Source organism: Chanos chanos, chromosome 15 (assembly GCF_902362185.1).
Source record: "Chanos chanos chromosome 15, fChaCha1.1, whole genome shotgun sequence".
In the NCBI taxonomy this organism is placed as follows: Eukaryota; Metazoa; Chordata; class Actinopteri; order Gonorynchiformes; family Chanidae; genus Chanos; species Chanos chanos.
This window is the reverse complement of record NC_044509.1, coordinates 12,974,519-12,989,080: the sequence shown is the minus strand read 5'-3', so window position 1 is coordinate 12,989,080 and position 14,562 is coordinate 12,974,519. Positions and strand designations below refer to the sequence as shown.

Genomic DNA, 14,562 nt, shown 5'->3' with positions numbered 1-14,562 from the left:
GTGAATGGACTTCTGGACAACACCCACCACAATAAAGAGGGTGCAACCTCTTTCCTCTCTCACTCTCTCTCTCTCACACACACACTCACACACACACACACACACGATGGAGAGGGTTACACAGTCCGGTTCCCACAGTCCTGAAAGGACAAGGAGGAATTCTGTACTCATTAGGAATGACAGAGCTGCAAAGGAAAACTGTCAAAATCCCTGCATTTCTCAACAAGCATATTATATCCAGGAAATCCGACACAATATGTGTGTGTGCGCGTGTTTACACACCAGCATAAACATAATACTAGATCACACTATGCCTCAGCCATACTCAGTTAAACGTACAGTAACCAGCGGCCGTTTGCTGGTATTTACTCCTGCTGAATGGTCTGGAGCCCAGTGCCCTGTGGCTTTTGGTTAGATCCTGAGGGCAGTTAATTGGGTGTGGGGGGAGGGGGGGGGTAGTGTGCACTGATATGGCGCTTTTGCCTTGTGCTCAGATTTATGGGCTCAGCTGATGGCTAAAGCATTTTCATGCCTGGCCCCCCCCCTTCGCTCCAGTGTGGTGGGACAGGACAGCCTGACCTTTCACGAGGGAAGAGAGAAAAAGAGAGTACGAGAGAGAGCACGAGAAAGCATTCTAGAGTGTGTGTGTGTGTGTGTGTGTTTTGAGAGTAAGTGCTCTTACAACGAGGTCGAACAGTAGCCCTGCCGAGGAGATTCCAAACATTATCGGTGGTGCGACACCCCCAGTTTCGGCCCGGTACGGAAAAAGCCTCAGAGCTCAGAGATACACGTTTAAAAAAACAAAAACAAAAAAAAACGGGAACACACACGCGTGGACGGGCGGAGGAGGAGGAGGAGGAGCAGGAGGAAACGTGTCGGGTTTAAGGGAGACGAGGGCAGGAGGAGGTAGGGACAGAGGCGTGTGAGAGATGCTCTCTCCGTCCACAGGTTCCTCCGTCAGAGTCAGGAGCAAAAGCGATGGCGTCATTAAACCGAAAGATTAATGTGCGCTGATCCACGCCTCTCCTGGGAATACTACACAGCCCCGACGCAGCTCTGCTCCAACATACGGACGCCCTCCCCTCCATCGCTCTCCCTATACCGACTCCTCTCCATTTTTTCTCTTTTGTCTTAGCCCACCTCTCTCTCTCTCTCTCTCTCTCTTCCTCGATCGGTCTATTTCTGCCTCTCTGTCTTTATCGCGTTTCATCTCTCCATCTCTGGGCTCCTCCACACTGTCTCTCTAAACCTGTGAGCGGAACACAGGAGAAAGGCAGAGCTTTCATTACTAATTAATGAGTACTTCCTCAGAAGAGAGAGAGAGAGAGAGAGAGAACAGCAGGGGTTGGGGCGTGGGGGGGGGGGGGGGGGGGGGGGGGGGGGGGTTTAGAGGGGTGGTAAATGAGACATATGAGTGGAGAAGAGAACACTCACTGGAAACAAACAGAAACAAAAAGCAAAACAGAAGCAGAGGGTTTGTTTTTTGGTTTTTGTTGTTTTTGGTTTTTGTTTTTTTTTTTGTTTTTGTTCCCCCGTAAAAGGGGGGGAAAAAAGAAAAAGAGGTGTCCAGCGGAGAGAGGTCATAGCGGCCAAACAATAGGTAGTGGGTAATCATTCAGAAAAACAAGATGAAAACAGCAAAACAAAAACAACCGAAAAAACAAAACAAAACAAAAAAAAAAAACACCTTTTATCGGGTCTCCCCGAGGAAGTGACAGATTTCCGACAGAGCAATCAATACATTTCTCTTTTCCATTAAATTAAACTAAGCCCTCACAAAATACCACCCATTTCTGCTGACCTGAAAAAGAGGCTTAACAAAACAGTACGAAATATGTAATTGCTAACCTCATGTCAAAAACACTTAGTGCAGCTACGACCTTAAAATTATCTTGTTTTGCCTTAAAAACAAAAAAAGTCACTCAATTAAATTTAAAAGGCAAGCATTATTTTATCAACATGGTGGTTTAGGGGGGGAAAAGTGGGTAAAAAAATAAATAAATAAATAAAAAATTTAAAAAAAGAAAAGACCCGACAAAACGAGGATAAATCTTCCTCCCACAGAAAAGAAACAGCTTGGGGAGCAGAGGTGTGCATCATTTCCTGTAGGAGTTTTGTAGGAGTGGATGATTTCCTGTGCGTGCGTGCGCGCGTGCGTGCGTGCGCGCGTGCGCGCGACATAAAGAAGAAGAGAAGAATGTTCGGAGAACGTTCCGGAACCCGGGCCAGAGCTCAAGCCGAGCAGTCGCTTGACAAAATGGCCCTGTAAGTGATGAGTCTTGCGTTTGACAATGACTCCATTCATCCTGTCAGGGATTTCAGAAGAGCGATGGCAAGTGTACTTCTCCTCGCTCTCACTCACTCTTTCTCTCCCTCTATCTCTGTCTCTCTGAGAAGATCTGATCCAACATGTTTTCAATGAGCCGTTTCTCGGCGCTGCTCAGTTCGGCGGCCTGAGGGAAGCCACTGTTTGGAGATAGCTTGCCAGTGAAGGATCCCATACTCCCATTTTAATTTAAATTTTTTTTTTGGGGGGGGGGAAATGTAAGTAGGCACCACTGTTTTTCTATTTCACCGCCTTGTTCTTGCCAAGCTATTATCGACCGCGGCTTTGTCCACAAATTAGCGGGGCATAAGAGGCGCCGTGTCATCTCCGGCCCAAATAATGAATCTTTTTTTTTATCAGTTCTCGGAGAGAATTTTGCAGGCCGATAAATTGTTAATTGTTTTTTTTTGGGAGGGGGGGGGGCCCCATGTTCTTCAAATGAACGTTTCACTTGACTTTGCAGCTATTCTAATCTTCGATCGCATTATTTACTTAAAAGATTTGGAATTTGGAAAAGAAGAAAAAAAAAAAAAGCCACCACTGTTTACACCTCAGAAGTGCCCGCCTATTAGCGCTTACAGGAATCAGCATCACAGGCAGCTGCCTGCTTGGCAGCAAACAGGTATGTCTGGTGGGAGCCCAGGGGGAGGGAGGGGGAGAGAGAGAGAGAGAAAGAGAGAGAGAGAGAGAGAGAGAGAGAGAGAGAGAGAGATGGCGCGAGGAAAAGAAAAAGAAAGAAAAAAAAAAAAAAAACGCCGCTGCCAGCACAGCTTGCACCACAGGGAGACTGGCAGACTGGAGAGAGCACGAGAGAGAGGGATAGCGAGGAAGAAAGAAAGAAGAGTGTCGGGGGGGGGGGGCGCAGACGAGTGTCGGGTGAAGAAAACGAGAGAGAAATGAACCCCGCAGCAATTACCCTCACAGACAGACTTCCATTCCTAATTTCTATGCAAAAAAGATCAGTCGCTCTTTGAGAGAGAGAGAGAGAGAGAGAGAGAGAGAGAGAGAGAGCGAGAGAGAGGAGAGGCAGACTCATTTAACTCTTGCTCTGTGGGTGCCCCTGGGTAGGAGAGACATCACCCAGCTCTACTAAGCGAAGAGGAAAGGTGGATGGACGTCCATTTCCATGAGAAAGGAGGGCCACGGCCTAGCGAGAAGGTGCCTGTTTAATTTAGCGATGGCATTCATGGGCTCGGAGTAAGTACGCCACGCTGCCGAAGGGTGATTAGAAATTGCTTTTCTTCCTGGTGTTCAGTTAAGAATGGGGGCAAGTCGCCAACGTCGGAAAACACGCCAGTGTCACACCCTGCTCCAAACCTCCCTTCAGCCAAACCTCCTATTACACCCTCCCCACACACTCCCACACCCGCCCTACCACCCCTGGTCCTCTCTCTCTGAGCACTTTCTGACTAGTGATTAAGAGCAAGGTCACGGGGCATCTCTCAAGTGGCCCCACACCCCCAGCCCTCAATACCTCTGGTAAAAAAGGGATTATGGGTGCAGGCAGAAATTAAGATTTTCACAAGCTCCTTATCCAATGTGAATGGAAACAGAGTGAGTGGTTGGGTTTTTGGGGCGGGGGGGGGGGGTATACACAAACCAAACAGGCTAAACGTGTCAACCATCTTGCTTGCTCCCCACCCATCCAATCCGAGAAGTCAGGTCTGCTTTCTAACTGCACTGTGAGGCTAGTAAACCACATAGGATTTCAGGCTCTCCGTTACTCTGCCATACGGCACAAAGCACTGAATGGGGGGGGGGTCATTTCTGACCGGGTCTGTTACGACCGACGTTTACAAGCAGTGGTGATTCCCAATCTAAAGGTCTTTATCGATTCCGACTGGTACGCATGGAACTCACAGCTAAGGTGTATAACAACAAAAAAGAAGAAGAAAAAAGAAAGAAAGAAAGAAAGAAAGAAAGAAAGAAAGAAAGAAAGAGAAAAAGGAGGTCAGTGTGACTAGGTAACCCTACTGCCGCTCCTCCTCATCCTGTGTTTTGTCCTCCTAGCATTAAGTGTTCCTCCTGTGTGACTCCTCAAAAGCAAAACTATGAGAAGGGCTTTCCCCTCCTCCTCCTCCTCCTCCTCCTCCCTGGTCTCACTTATCTCCTTCAGCTGCCATTCATTCTTTTTCACACCTCCGTTGCCGGGGCGTCTGGGAGAATTCCCCTGATCATTCCGCCGACTGCTAACTCGTGTGTCCGGATGCGCAGCTTCAAACTGCCGTTAACACAGACGGCCTGTGAAAGTGTGTAGCTGGAGGCTTGGAGATCGTTGTGTGTGTGTGTGTGTGTGTGTGTGTGTGAGGCCCCCGGCTGCTGGACTGTCCCTCCTGGATCACACGGGTTCACACCTACGTCTGGCTGACAAGAGGAGTCACGACCTCCCAGTGCCTCCTCCTTTTCCTCCTCCTCTGATGTTAAGGGTGGACACATGGTCCAGCGCTGGCCGAGAGTTACTGCCGCCTCACACTAAGCCCTGACCACTTTTACTGCGTTTACCTTGTTTCTCCAGACGAAAAAAATATCTTAACTATATCGTATAAGCACTGCAGTCCAAAAAGCGGCAGGACAATAAGCGGCGTCTGTAATGACTTCAAATGAAATGGGTTTCACGCCAACATTCTATACGCCGTCGAAATGAAGACAGATAGTGGTGAGCATGTGAGAACTAAAAATATATATATATTAGATAGGTAGATATAGATATATAAATAACCCCACAGACACAGACAGGCAAAAAGTAATTTCCCCAAAAGATAAAAAAGATGGTCTTGATTGAGGAATCTCAAATGACCGCATGAGTATTACGATCTGCCCACATCCCCAAACAGTAAACTCCATTTCATCTGCCTCTTCCCTGGACTGACGGTTATTATGCTGCTCAGGCAGGGATGAATTGGCCGCCCTGCTGGCCGTGAACCTCTATTTCCAACCCACTTCAGGCAAAGAGGACTTTAATGAAGGAGGGCCAATGGACGGCAGGAAAAAAAAGAGCAATCTCTCTTTCTCTCTCGCGTTCTTTTTCTCCCTCCCTCTCTCTCTCTGTCTCTCTGAGGAGGGATGAATAAAGATGGGCAACAGTCCATTCTACTGGTCCGTGAAAATCCGAGACGGGGAAAAGGGGAGCAAAACCCGCGGACGCTGGCGACAGGCGCACTCCCTCTTTTGCTCCGTTTCTGCACCAGTGCTCCTCCTCCGCTCCCGTCTTTGGTGGGGGAGACGCAGGAGAACGAAGAGGACAATGAGGTGATACGGGAGCTTCACCTTCCTGTTCTTCATTCTTATTTTTCTATGCCGCAGGGTTTTTTTTTTTTTTGTTGTTGAGGTGGGGGTGGGGGGGTGGTGTCTGATGGAGTATGATTAATTTTGTGAGTCATCCTCCAGAATCAGGGAGTTTCTCGTTGACTGTGGAGAGCCAAGTTGTCGAGAAGTCGTGACAGAGAAAAGTACGGAGGGAAAAATGATTAAAAATAAAAAAAAAAAAAAGGAACGAGAAGAAAGAAAAACCCCTTAATGTCACTACCTCCCTCTAGCAAACGTGTTGTGTGTGTGTGTGTGTGTGGCTCGGAGCTTTAGTCTGTAGTTGTAAGAATGGAAATGTAGTCATCCAAGCTTTCTTCACACCTTTTTAGATCACATATGCTCCCCAAGTGTCATCTTGCACCAGATAAACGCAGCAAAGAATAGTGAAAGCTATGAATATCTTAGCAACCCTCACGCACCACGCAGGCAAGCGAAAAAAGAGAAAGAAAACAAAACAAAAGGGAAAAAAAAAAAAAAAAAAAGAAAGAATCTTAGGTTCCTTTCACGGATAGATAAGTGCTGTCCTTAATACGTTTTAATACAGAGCTTAGTGCACACATTTAAAATCCTTATGCTCTGGATCTCATAATATTGACTGTAATGGAGCCATAAGCGAGATCTACAAGATAGTGCGCATTCAAATCTCTCTAAGTGTCTATCGCTCGGCGGCAAATAAAAAAAAAGAAAAAAGAAAGAAAGAAAGAAAAAAGAAAGAAAAGAAAAAGCCACAGAGGGGGAAAAAAGACGGAGGTCAAACCACAGGAGATACCGTCTGAGTCCTGCTTGAGCTACAGTTTACTAAGGCCTCTCTTCAACCGTCAGGTGCAACTCTGCCAAACAACGACCAGCTACTCAGCTGGCATCTGTGTGAAGTGTGTGGGTGTGAGAGGAAAACAGGAAAAAAAAAAAAAAAGAAGAAGAAGAAGAAGAAGACGACGAAAACATGTGTGTCTGTTGGTTTGTAAATATCAGCGTGCTTTCTGTGAGCGCGTGCGCGTACGAGCGCAGGCGCGTGTATCCATGTTTTTTGTGAGTGCGCGCGCGTTCTGACCTGTAAGCTCGTGGTGAATGAGCTCAGCGAAGTTGGGGTCGTCCCCCCACCAGAAGAGCCAGAGCTCTCGCCGGCCCTGTCTCTGGCTCCGCCTCCACACGCTCAGCACGTCCGCCTTCAGACAGCGGCTGAAACTGCACAGGATGGGGTCCTCCTCCGTCACCGGGAACAGCATGGGCGCCGAGGTGGGCCCCTGCCACACGTACCGCTTCCATTTGATCCCCGTCAGGTCGGCCTGGGGGGGGCGGAGAGAGAGAGAGAGAGAGAGAGAGAGTCAGTGTCTCGGTACCTGCGTGTAAACATACATCTCGCGTACCGCTTGAAGAGCGCGCCATAATCCCGTACGAAACCAAGCGTGAAGCAAAAACAGAGAAGATGAAAAGAGAGAAAATAAAAAAAAAAAGAAATAAAAAAAAAAACAAGATTAAGAAATAAAGTAAACATACAGCAAAGCTGACTTGAGCAAATACAGGGGGGGGGGGGGGAATTGCGAGGGACAAAAGGAAAAGGTAAGACATGAGATGGCATGGAGAATGATGCAGATAACAGCCTGGATTGACTCAGCACACATGGCGCTTCTATACAACCCGCCGCACCGTCTTTCAACGCAGGTTACCGTGACGCAGAAGCACTAAAGCAAACTTGCAAGATGAAGAATGCAGCAGTCCATGTGGGAGAGTGTTGACTGACAGCTAAGGTCGGGAGAGGTATGAGCATGTCAGACAAGTTCATCGAGCAAAAAAAAAGAAAAAAAAAAAGGGGGGGGGTAAAAATTATGGGATGTCATGTTGTGTGTAATCACGACGTGATTTTGTTAGGATGCGTTTACGTTTCCAGCGGCGACGGCTCTTATAACAAACAGTTACAGGCTCGACTTTCACTTAACGCGGACGTTTTGTTGAGAAGCGTTGTTTACTGTACTGGAAACCGACGAGAGTACAAAGTTTCAGCCAAAGCAGCGGCGTGGTTATACCCTGCCCTGTGGAAAAATGCACTGTGCGGTGCATTCGGTACCTTTTTTCGTCTCTCGCGTTCGTTCTCTCCAAAATTACAAGCCGTGATGTGATAACTAGAAAGCCTCTCTTTTCAAATGGACCATCTCAGCAGGCATGGGCTTCTCTACAGATCTTACTTGTTTTGGTTCTAATCACGGGATTGAGAGATTATACGACTGACTGCCGTAACTCTCGGGCTGAATTCGAAGCCAACACCCCCCCCCCCCCCCCCCCCCCCCCCCCCCCCCCCCCCAAAAATTTGCGGTGCTTTCAATCAAATTACGAATGACAGGTCAGACAATCAACAAAACTAATATTGGGCAGTAAATGAGTGCTGAGGAGCTTAGTTCTGTTTGATGGTGAGTGCAGAGAGTGGGTCTGGCTTCTATAAACAGGTCCAAGCTTTTAGACAGAGACAGCAGGGAAAAAAAAAGAGAGAGAGAGAGAGAAGAAAACGGGTCATAAATAAGAGTTACAGTTATTAAACGTTAAACCAGGAACATTATGCTTCTCTGTCTCGGCCTAACTGTCTGTCTAAAAGACAAACGCACGTTCCTTCTCTCATACGTTCATACATACACACACCGACAAAACCATGCCAGTGTCAAAGAAGTGACAGTCATTAATTAGACTGCATATCAAAGCGAGACAGAGAGATGACAGTGAAGGACAGCGTTAGCTCTGAGCTGTGGACGGAGAGTCACGTTCTCATAAGGAAGAGTCTGTGCATAAAACATTCCTCATGCTCTCTATGACTCGCTCAGTTAGAGGAAATCTTTTCATTAAACTTTTTTTTTTTTTTTTTTTTTAAGTTCGAAGCGCTCCTGGTATCGTCTCAAAGAGAGGAGCGATGCAGGTGCGTGTAGAGCGTGACGCGTTTACACCGGTAAACACTCCCGAAGAAAAAGAAAGAAAAGCAGACAAGTGAGTCTTCTGTAACTCCCACGTACGCTAAATGAATCATTCGGCGCAGGTGTGTCGACTCGGAGCTGTTGGCATAGCGATTTCAAACAGCTTTGGGATTAACTGCGAGATTCCAGGTACGGAAAGAGTTGATCCGCGAGATGAAAACGAGCTCTCGGTGCAGGACGGGGGGGGGGGGGGGGGTTGCGGCGGGAAGCGAGGTTTGCCGACGACGCTGTCCGCTCAAACGCGTGAGCAAAGCCTCGTCGCTCTTTCAACTTAACCGATCAAACAGACAGGGAACTATCTGGTGGAATTCCAACGCGTATAGAAGCGTTTCGTAAAAACCGGGCGGCAGTGATCGGGAGCGACAGCTTGAAGATGAGGAGGGTCGCTAACAGATTTTTGGAAAGGGGAGGAGGGGCTGTTCACGTTGCCTGTTTGTTGACACTAACATATGGCTTCAACATGAACAGTAAATCGGTCCATAAACACAAACAAAAAAACACCTCTTTCCCTCTAAAGTTCCAAAACAATCAAGTCAGAACCATTTCTTTTCATATCTGTCAAATATTCACATACTGTAGACTGTTTGGAAAACATTCAGAAAAAACCCTCATTCAGCAAATGACGGATTTTAGTAAGATGACAGTCAGTGACGTTCAATATTTGTCTTAGAGACCAAGTGCTTTTTTGAAACTGACTGTCAGCATTTCTCAAATGAAATAAAAACAATATAATCAGAAAATTCATCTGGTCATGTATTGGTTCGGTTAGGGAGGAACAGACATTGTCTAAAAATCCTCTACTACACACAGTACACAGAGGTTTTTACATGCGCATCATGAGAGGGTATACTCAACCCATGCTTTTCACTGAAGAAAGCACAAGTAACTGTGAGAAATCCATCCATTCAGTTCTTAATACCTGTTTACAGATGACTACATCAAAGTCCCAGAGAAACGTCAGTTTGCACACTGACACATTAGTGGCTGGTTTCAGGCTCTGCCATGTGGCAGACTGCGGGTTTCGATCTAGCAAATGATGCTCAAGTACTGATCTGAATGCACAAAGAGCCTGTAAATTACTACACTACACAAATTAATAAACATCTATCAATATTTGGTTAAAAAAAATGAATGCACTGAAGTTATTGTATGTAAAAGAAGGCATTTTGAGGAAATCAATCAGGTTTTTGTGCTTGTCGCAGAACTTGAATAATCAAATCTGCCTTTTCCACGTCGCTAGTTTTTACAGGATTGCGAGGCGTGGATAACTTCCCCCATTCTTGACATTTTCTTTTCTCCTAATAATCAACCTGGAAACTGGCTGGTAAGCTCAATATTAGCCACTTAATCACGTTCACCAGGTTAACGCACTCAGCAACCTAACGGGAGAGGAAAACGAAACCGCAGGCAACTCGTGTGACAGTGACCGACTGCACAGGAGAGAAGAGCAGGAGAAACCACCAGCCCAAGGCTGGCCTTTATTTCACCAGCTACTCTGTTCAAACGACTACAGCAAAAAAAAAAGAAAGAAAAAAGAGAGAGAGAGAGAGAGAGAAAGAAAGGAAAAAGAAAAGAGAGCTATGCTCTAACGCTGACCATAAGAGCGTGGCATAGCACCTGCATCATTTGCAAGGCAACATCTGTGCACACAGTGCAGAGAAGAATAGGATGGAAAAAAAAAAAAAAAAAAAAAGATGGTTACTAAGTAATTACAAAAAACGATTGTGAAAGACAAACTGTTTCCTGATTCTTTTACACTTTCAGGAGTCAACCGCTGCAATGCATGAGACGCGCAGCCGCGCTTGGAAAATGTTTCTGTGAGGCTGTCCACCAAAACTGTGTTCGAAGAAGCGATGCCAGGAGTTCACAAAAAAAAAAAAAAAAAAAAAAAGAAAAAAAGAAAAGAAAAGGGGTCAAGCGTTTCAAAATAAAACATCAGCTAGCGCATCGGGCAACGAGCCAAAATCTAGCACGTGCAAATTCCTCCTCCTTAAGTGAAGAAATGCGTTTTACTTATCTGCTAAGAGCACTAACCACTAACGCAATAATTAACGTTGCAATATTCCAATCAAAGCAGACTTTGATCAGCACGTGACAACACACTTTAGAAACTGCAGACTCTCTGTTTATACTTTTTTTTCCCTCCACCTCCTGTAACAAATTTCTCGTGCAAAAACCGGCGTGCTGCTCCGGGACGCTCAAGAGCTTTACCCCGGCCGAAAATGACAACTGCTCCGCACCTTTCGAGATGCAAAAATGCATGTTATTTCTGCCATCTGCGCTCGCAGTTTAAAACGAGCAACTGCGTCCTGACGCGGAGATGATTACGGGGACTTTGACCTAAATAGGGTTGAAATCTAAGGAGGTCAAGACCTTTTATTTCCCCTCATGCAACCCTCGTTATTCTCTCTCTCTCTCGCTCGCTCAGTCCTCTGCTTTATTCCTCCAAAAACTTCAAATGAAAAAGGAGAGAAAGAGCAAGAAGCTGCTACACTTTAAAAAGGGAGGAGGGCAGAGGAAGACAGAACAGCTTCATCACACACACACACACTTGGATTCACCCTGCCTCCTGTGCCTTATAAATTTAGTGGCAGAAGCAGCATGGTGTACTGAAACTGACAGCTTGTTTCTGTTTGTTTCTAATACTCCACAGCGGTGAATATCAGTTTAGTTCTCCACGCTCTGTGGTGTTGAAAACCAGTCCCTCAGCTGGGACTGATTCTCACCAGCATCACTGCCGTACAACAGGTGTCCTGAGTCGTTAGAACATAAAATGTTTCAAGCTTCAAAAATAGCGTCGCGAGAAACCACAGAGCAAATGATCTTTCGTTTAGACAAACCTCATGTTTATGAATGAATTCTTTTCTAGATTTTTTTTTTTTTTTTCGGCTCGCAAAAACACTTTTGTTCAGACAACTTTAGCTAGATGTACTTCGTTAAGTCAACACATTCCATGCTTGAGTATAAGCAACAATCAGGGTAGCAAAGACAAGAGTGCAGTTGATACCAAATACACATTTAAATGAAACTCAACACACAGTCTGAAAAGCAGTACCAATGCTTCGTTATATAACTGTCCTGAGATTAACAGTCGTCCTTCTTGGATTCACGTGTCAAGTGTAACACACAGTCTTTTACCTAATTTGTCACGGCTGCAAAATGGGTTGGTTAATGCCTGAAACCTGTCAAATCAAACAGGAAAAAAAAAAATGATTTGATCACAAACCGCAAGTATTGACCTAAACAGGGCTCCCAGATCTCAGAGAGAGCAGTAACACTCCACCTTTATAATGAATGGTAATGTTATCTTCAACGTGGACGCACTCCAGGGCAACGTCACCTTCTTAAAACACCAAATATTGCATCCACGCGACTGTTGTCAACTCGCCGTTGCTGATGGCGTTCAAATAACCTGCATCCTTTTGATGGCTGGCCATATTTGGGTAGTCATTTCAACAAGCCATATAAAATTACATAATGTGCATTTCTAGTCATCTCCTTTCTAAAAAAGTTACTTGGCAATCGAGAGAGAGAGAGAGAGAGAGAGAGAAAGAAGAAAGCAACCTTGAGGGCATATGAGATGTTAATCAGCTGCATGTCTAATAAAGACACTCTGCAGCCAAAACTGAGTAGAGAAAAACTCATAAGTAATTGGGTTTTACCCTCTAAGACCAGAAACTGTGCAATTTACTGTTTAATACCTCCCCCAAGTCTTTCCCATACCCAACTGAACCTTGCCAGCACTCCAAAGCTAACATTACACTGTGAGGGAGGGGGGGGGGAAAGTGGGTCAGAAAACATTTCAGAACTTAGGCTGAATGGTCAAAAGCAAAATTACAATGTCTAAGTGCATCAAGTTGATAAGGTTACCGGGCAGGTTTTTTGCATGCAAACAAACGTCACCACGTTGAGAGGGAATGATACGGATAAGTTGTAAGAGTACTGTTTATGATAGCGTGCAGATAACCACAGCTACATGCAGCACTGAAGGTCTTGTGTACGGCAGCACGTAACTGACCCCGTGTCATGAACAAAGCTGCTACTATTCCAACAAGACTTATGTTTGATTGAACATCTTCACATACAAAAGCCACGTGAAAAGTATAGGCTGTCATCAATAAGTTAGTTCATATACATGAACGCATAATATATTTTATATATGTATATAATTTTGGAAGGGGGGCTTCAAATGATCGTTATTATAATATACGGCACGAGGTTAACATGCCAGACAATAATTTAAAGGCTCGCAGAAAGTTATGTAATCCTCACTGGAGGGCCATGAGTTCGTGTCTAAGTAGTGTGCAAAAATGTTGTAAACAACGTTCTCACTGCTGGCAAAAATTCCAATAAGCAACATCAAATCCAAAGTCCCTCTTGCGGTGACGTAGCTAGGGTGAGCCGTAAGCATAAGATTTTTTTTTTTTTCATAAACCATATCAGCAACAAACACAAACAAACAGTGTGGTGAAAACCGCTCAGGAAATCTGTAAGCAACCTGCTAAAATTGCTCATCATCTATTGTTAGCTAATGAAGTTGCAACTGTGCTTTTTAGCTTGTTAGCCATAGCTTGCTCAAGTATACCACAGGACTTCTGGATGATTTAAGGAGCCAGGTAGCGAAAGTAAACACTCAAATCTAAAAAAGGAGAAAGTGCAAGAAGTTTTATTTCACCCTACAAATGCGCAGTCGAACAACGTTAAGCACAACGCAACATATTTAACTCTTCGATATTAAGATAAACTATATGTTTGGCAAACGTCAACACCATTATCATTGTAAATTAATCCTAAAGTAATTTAACTTTTATATAAAAACTCACAGGTCGTTTTGAAGTCGCGATAACACAAAACACTTACAAACATATAACCGGACAGCCTTGGTGCAGCATATAGTCGGCAAACACAATTATTGCAAGCATTCATAACTTGTCAGCAATATGCAAATAAACATTATATGGTTCGACTGATTAGTATTAGCAACAACTGTAGCAGACGGCAGGCCATTATGCCCGATCTCCCTATGCTGTTGCTAACATTGGCTAGCTAGCTCTTTTTGGCTAGTTAAAAATGGCTGCTTTCCCCTTAGTTTTAAATCTCTTACCAGATAGAATAGATTGGAATGGCAATCCTCCAAGCTGGCCCCGTTTGGTACAAAACAAGAACTCATCCTTTCACTGCGTGGTTGAACATTCCATCATCACGGTTCCCGGGAAATAAAGAACGATTTTTGAACGTAATATCAAAGATGTGTGTGATCAGTGCTAAGAGAATTATTTTTAAACAATCGGTAGGAGAATGTAATTCAACAACCCCATTCGATTGCTTTCGCCCTCCACAAAATAAGTCGGTAAATTAAAAGCACCACCACCTCTAAATCGATAACGCTAAAACACAATAAGTTAATGGTAAAACAAAAAGCGAAAAATGCTATTAAAACAAAAAGAAAAGGGAGAGCAAAGAGGCAACTCTCCCCCTCCCCCTTAGCTTAAAACGGTCTTTGCTAAAAAACGGTCCTCTATACCTCCTTCGCCGCAAAAAACGCTTTAAAACCGAAAAACATTCCGTTTGAAGAGCATCGAAAGATCACGAAAAGCTATATTTTTACGGTCATTTTTAGCCACAATTTCTGTCTCTGTTCCTGCTGGTTTCCATTTGAATTCATGGATTCCTTTCTATAATGGCGGCCACAGGGAGAACTCTGCCTCCCAGACCCTATTGGCCCGTTCGTGGTCATGAGGGGTGTAATAATACTGTAACTGATGGGTATTGCCGCTAGGCTAGAGCAAGTGGCGCTACTGAGCAACCAGATTTTGTTACTAATGATCAAACCTTTAAACTTGCCGACTTTAATAGTGCTCCACCTAGTGCACACAGAAAGCAATTGTACAGAACCAGCGCTCTGTCACATCAAAGGCTAAATATGTCCTTGCGGTTACATTATCCATCTACGGAGGAAACGAACGCTGCTTT

The 14,562-nt window shown here is 44.9% G+C and overlaps 1 protein-coding gene across 2 annotated transcripts in view; it reads right to left on the bottom strand.

Annotated features, from left to right (window-relative positions):
- med13a (mediator complex subunit 13a) overlaps positions 1-13,759 on the bottom strand; it is a 57,721-nt gene extending 43,962 nt beyond the window's left edge. For both annotated transcript variants that reach the window (XM_030792395.1, XM_030792396.1), the window contains exons 1-2: positions 13,694-13,759; positions 6,684-6,918 (exon numbers count right to left, since the gene is read on the bottom strand). In XM_030792395.1, coding sequence (XP_030648255.1) covers positions 6,684-6,918; positions 13,694-13,759 — 301 coding nt within the window. The remainder of the gene's footprint in view (positions 1-6,683; positions 6,919-13,693) is intronic.
- Positions 13,760-14,562: the final 803 nt, after the last annotated feature.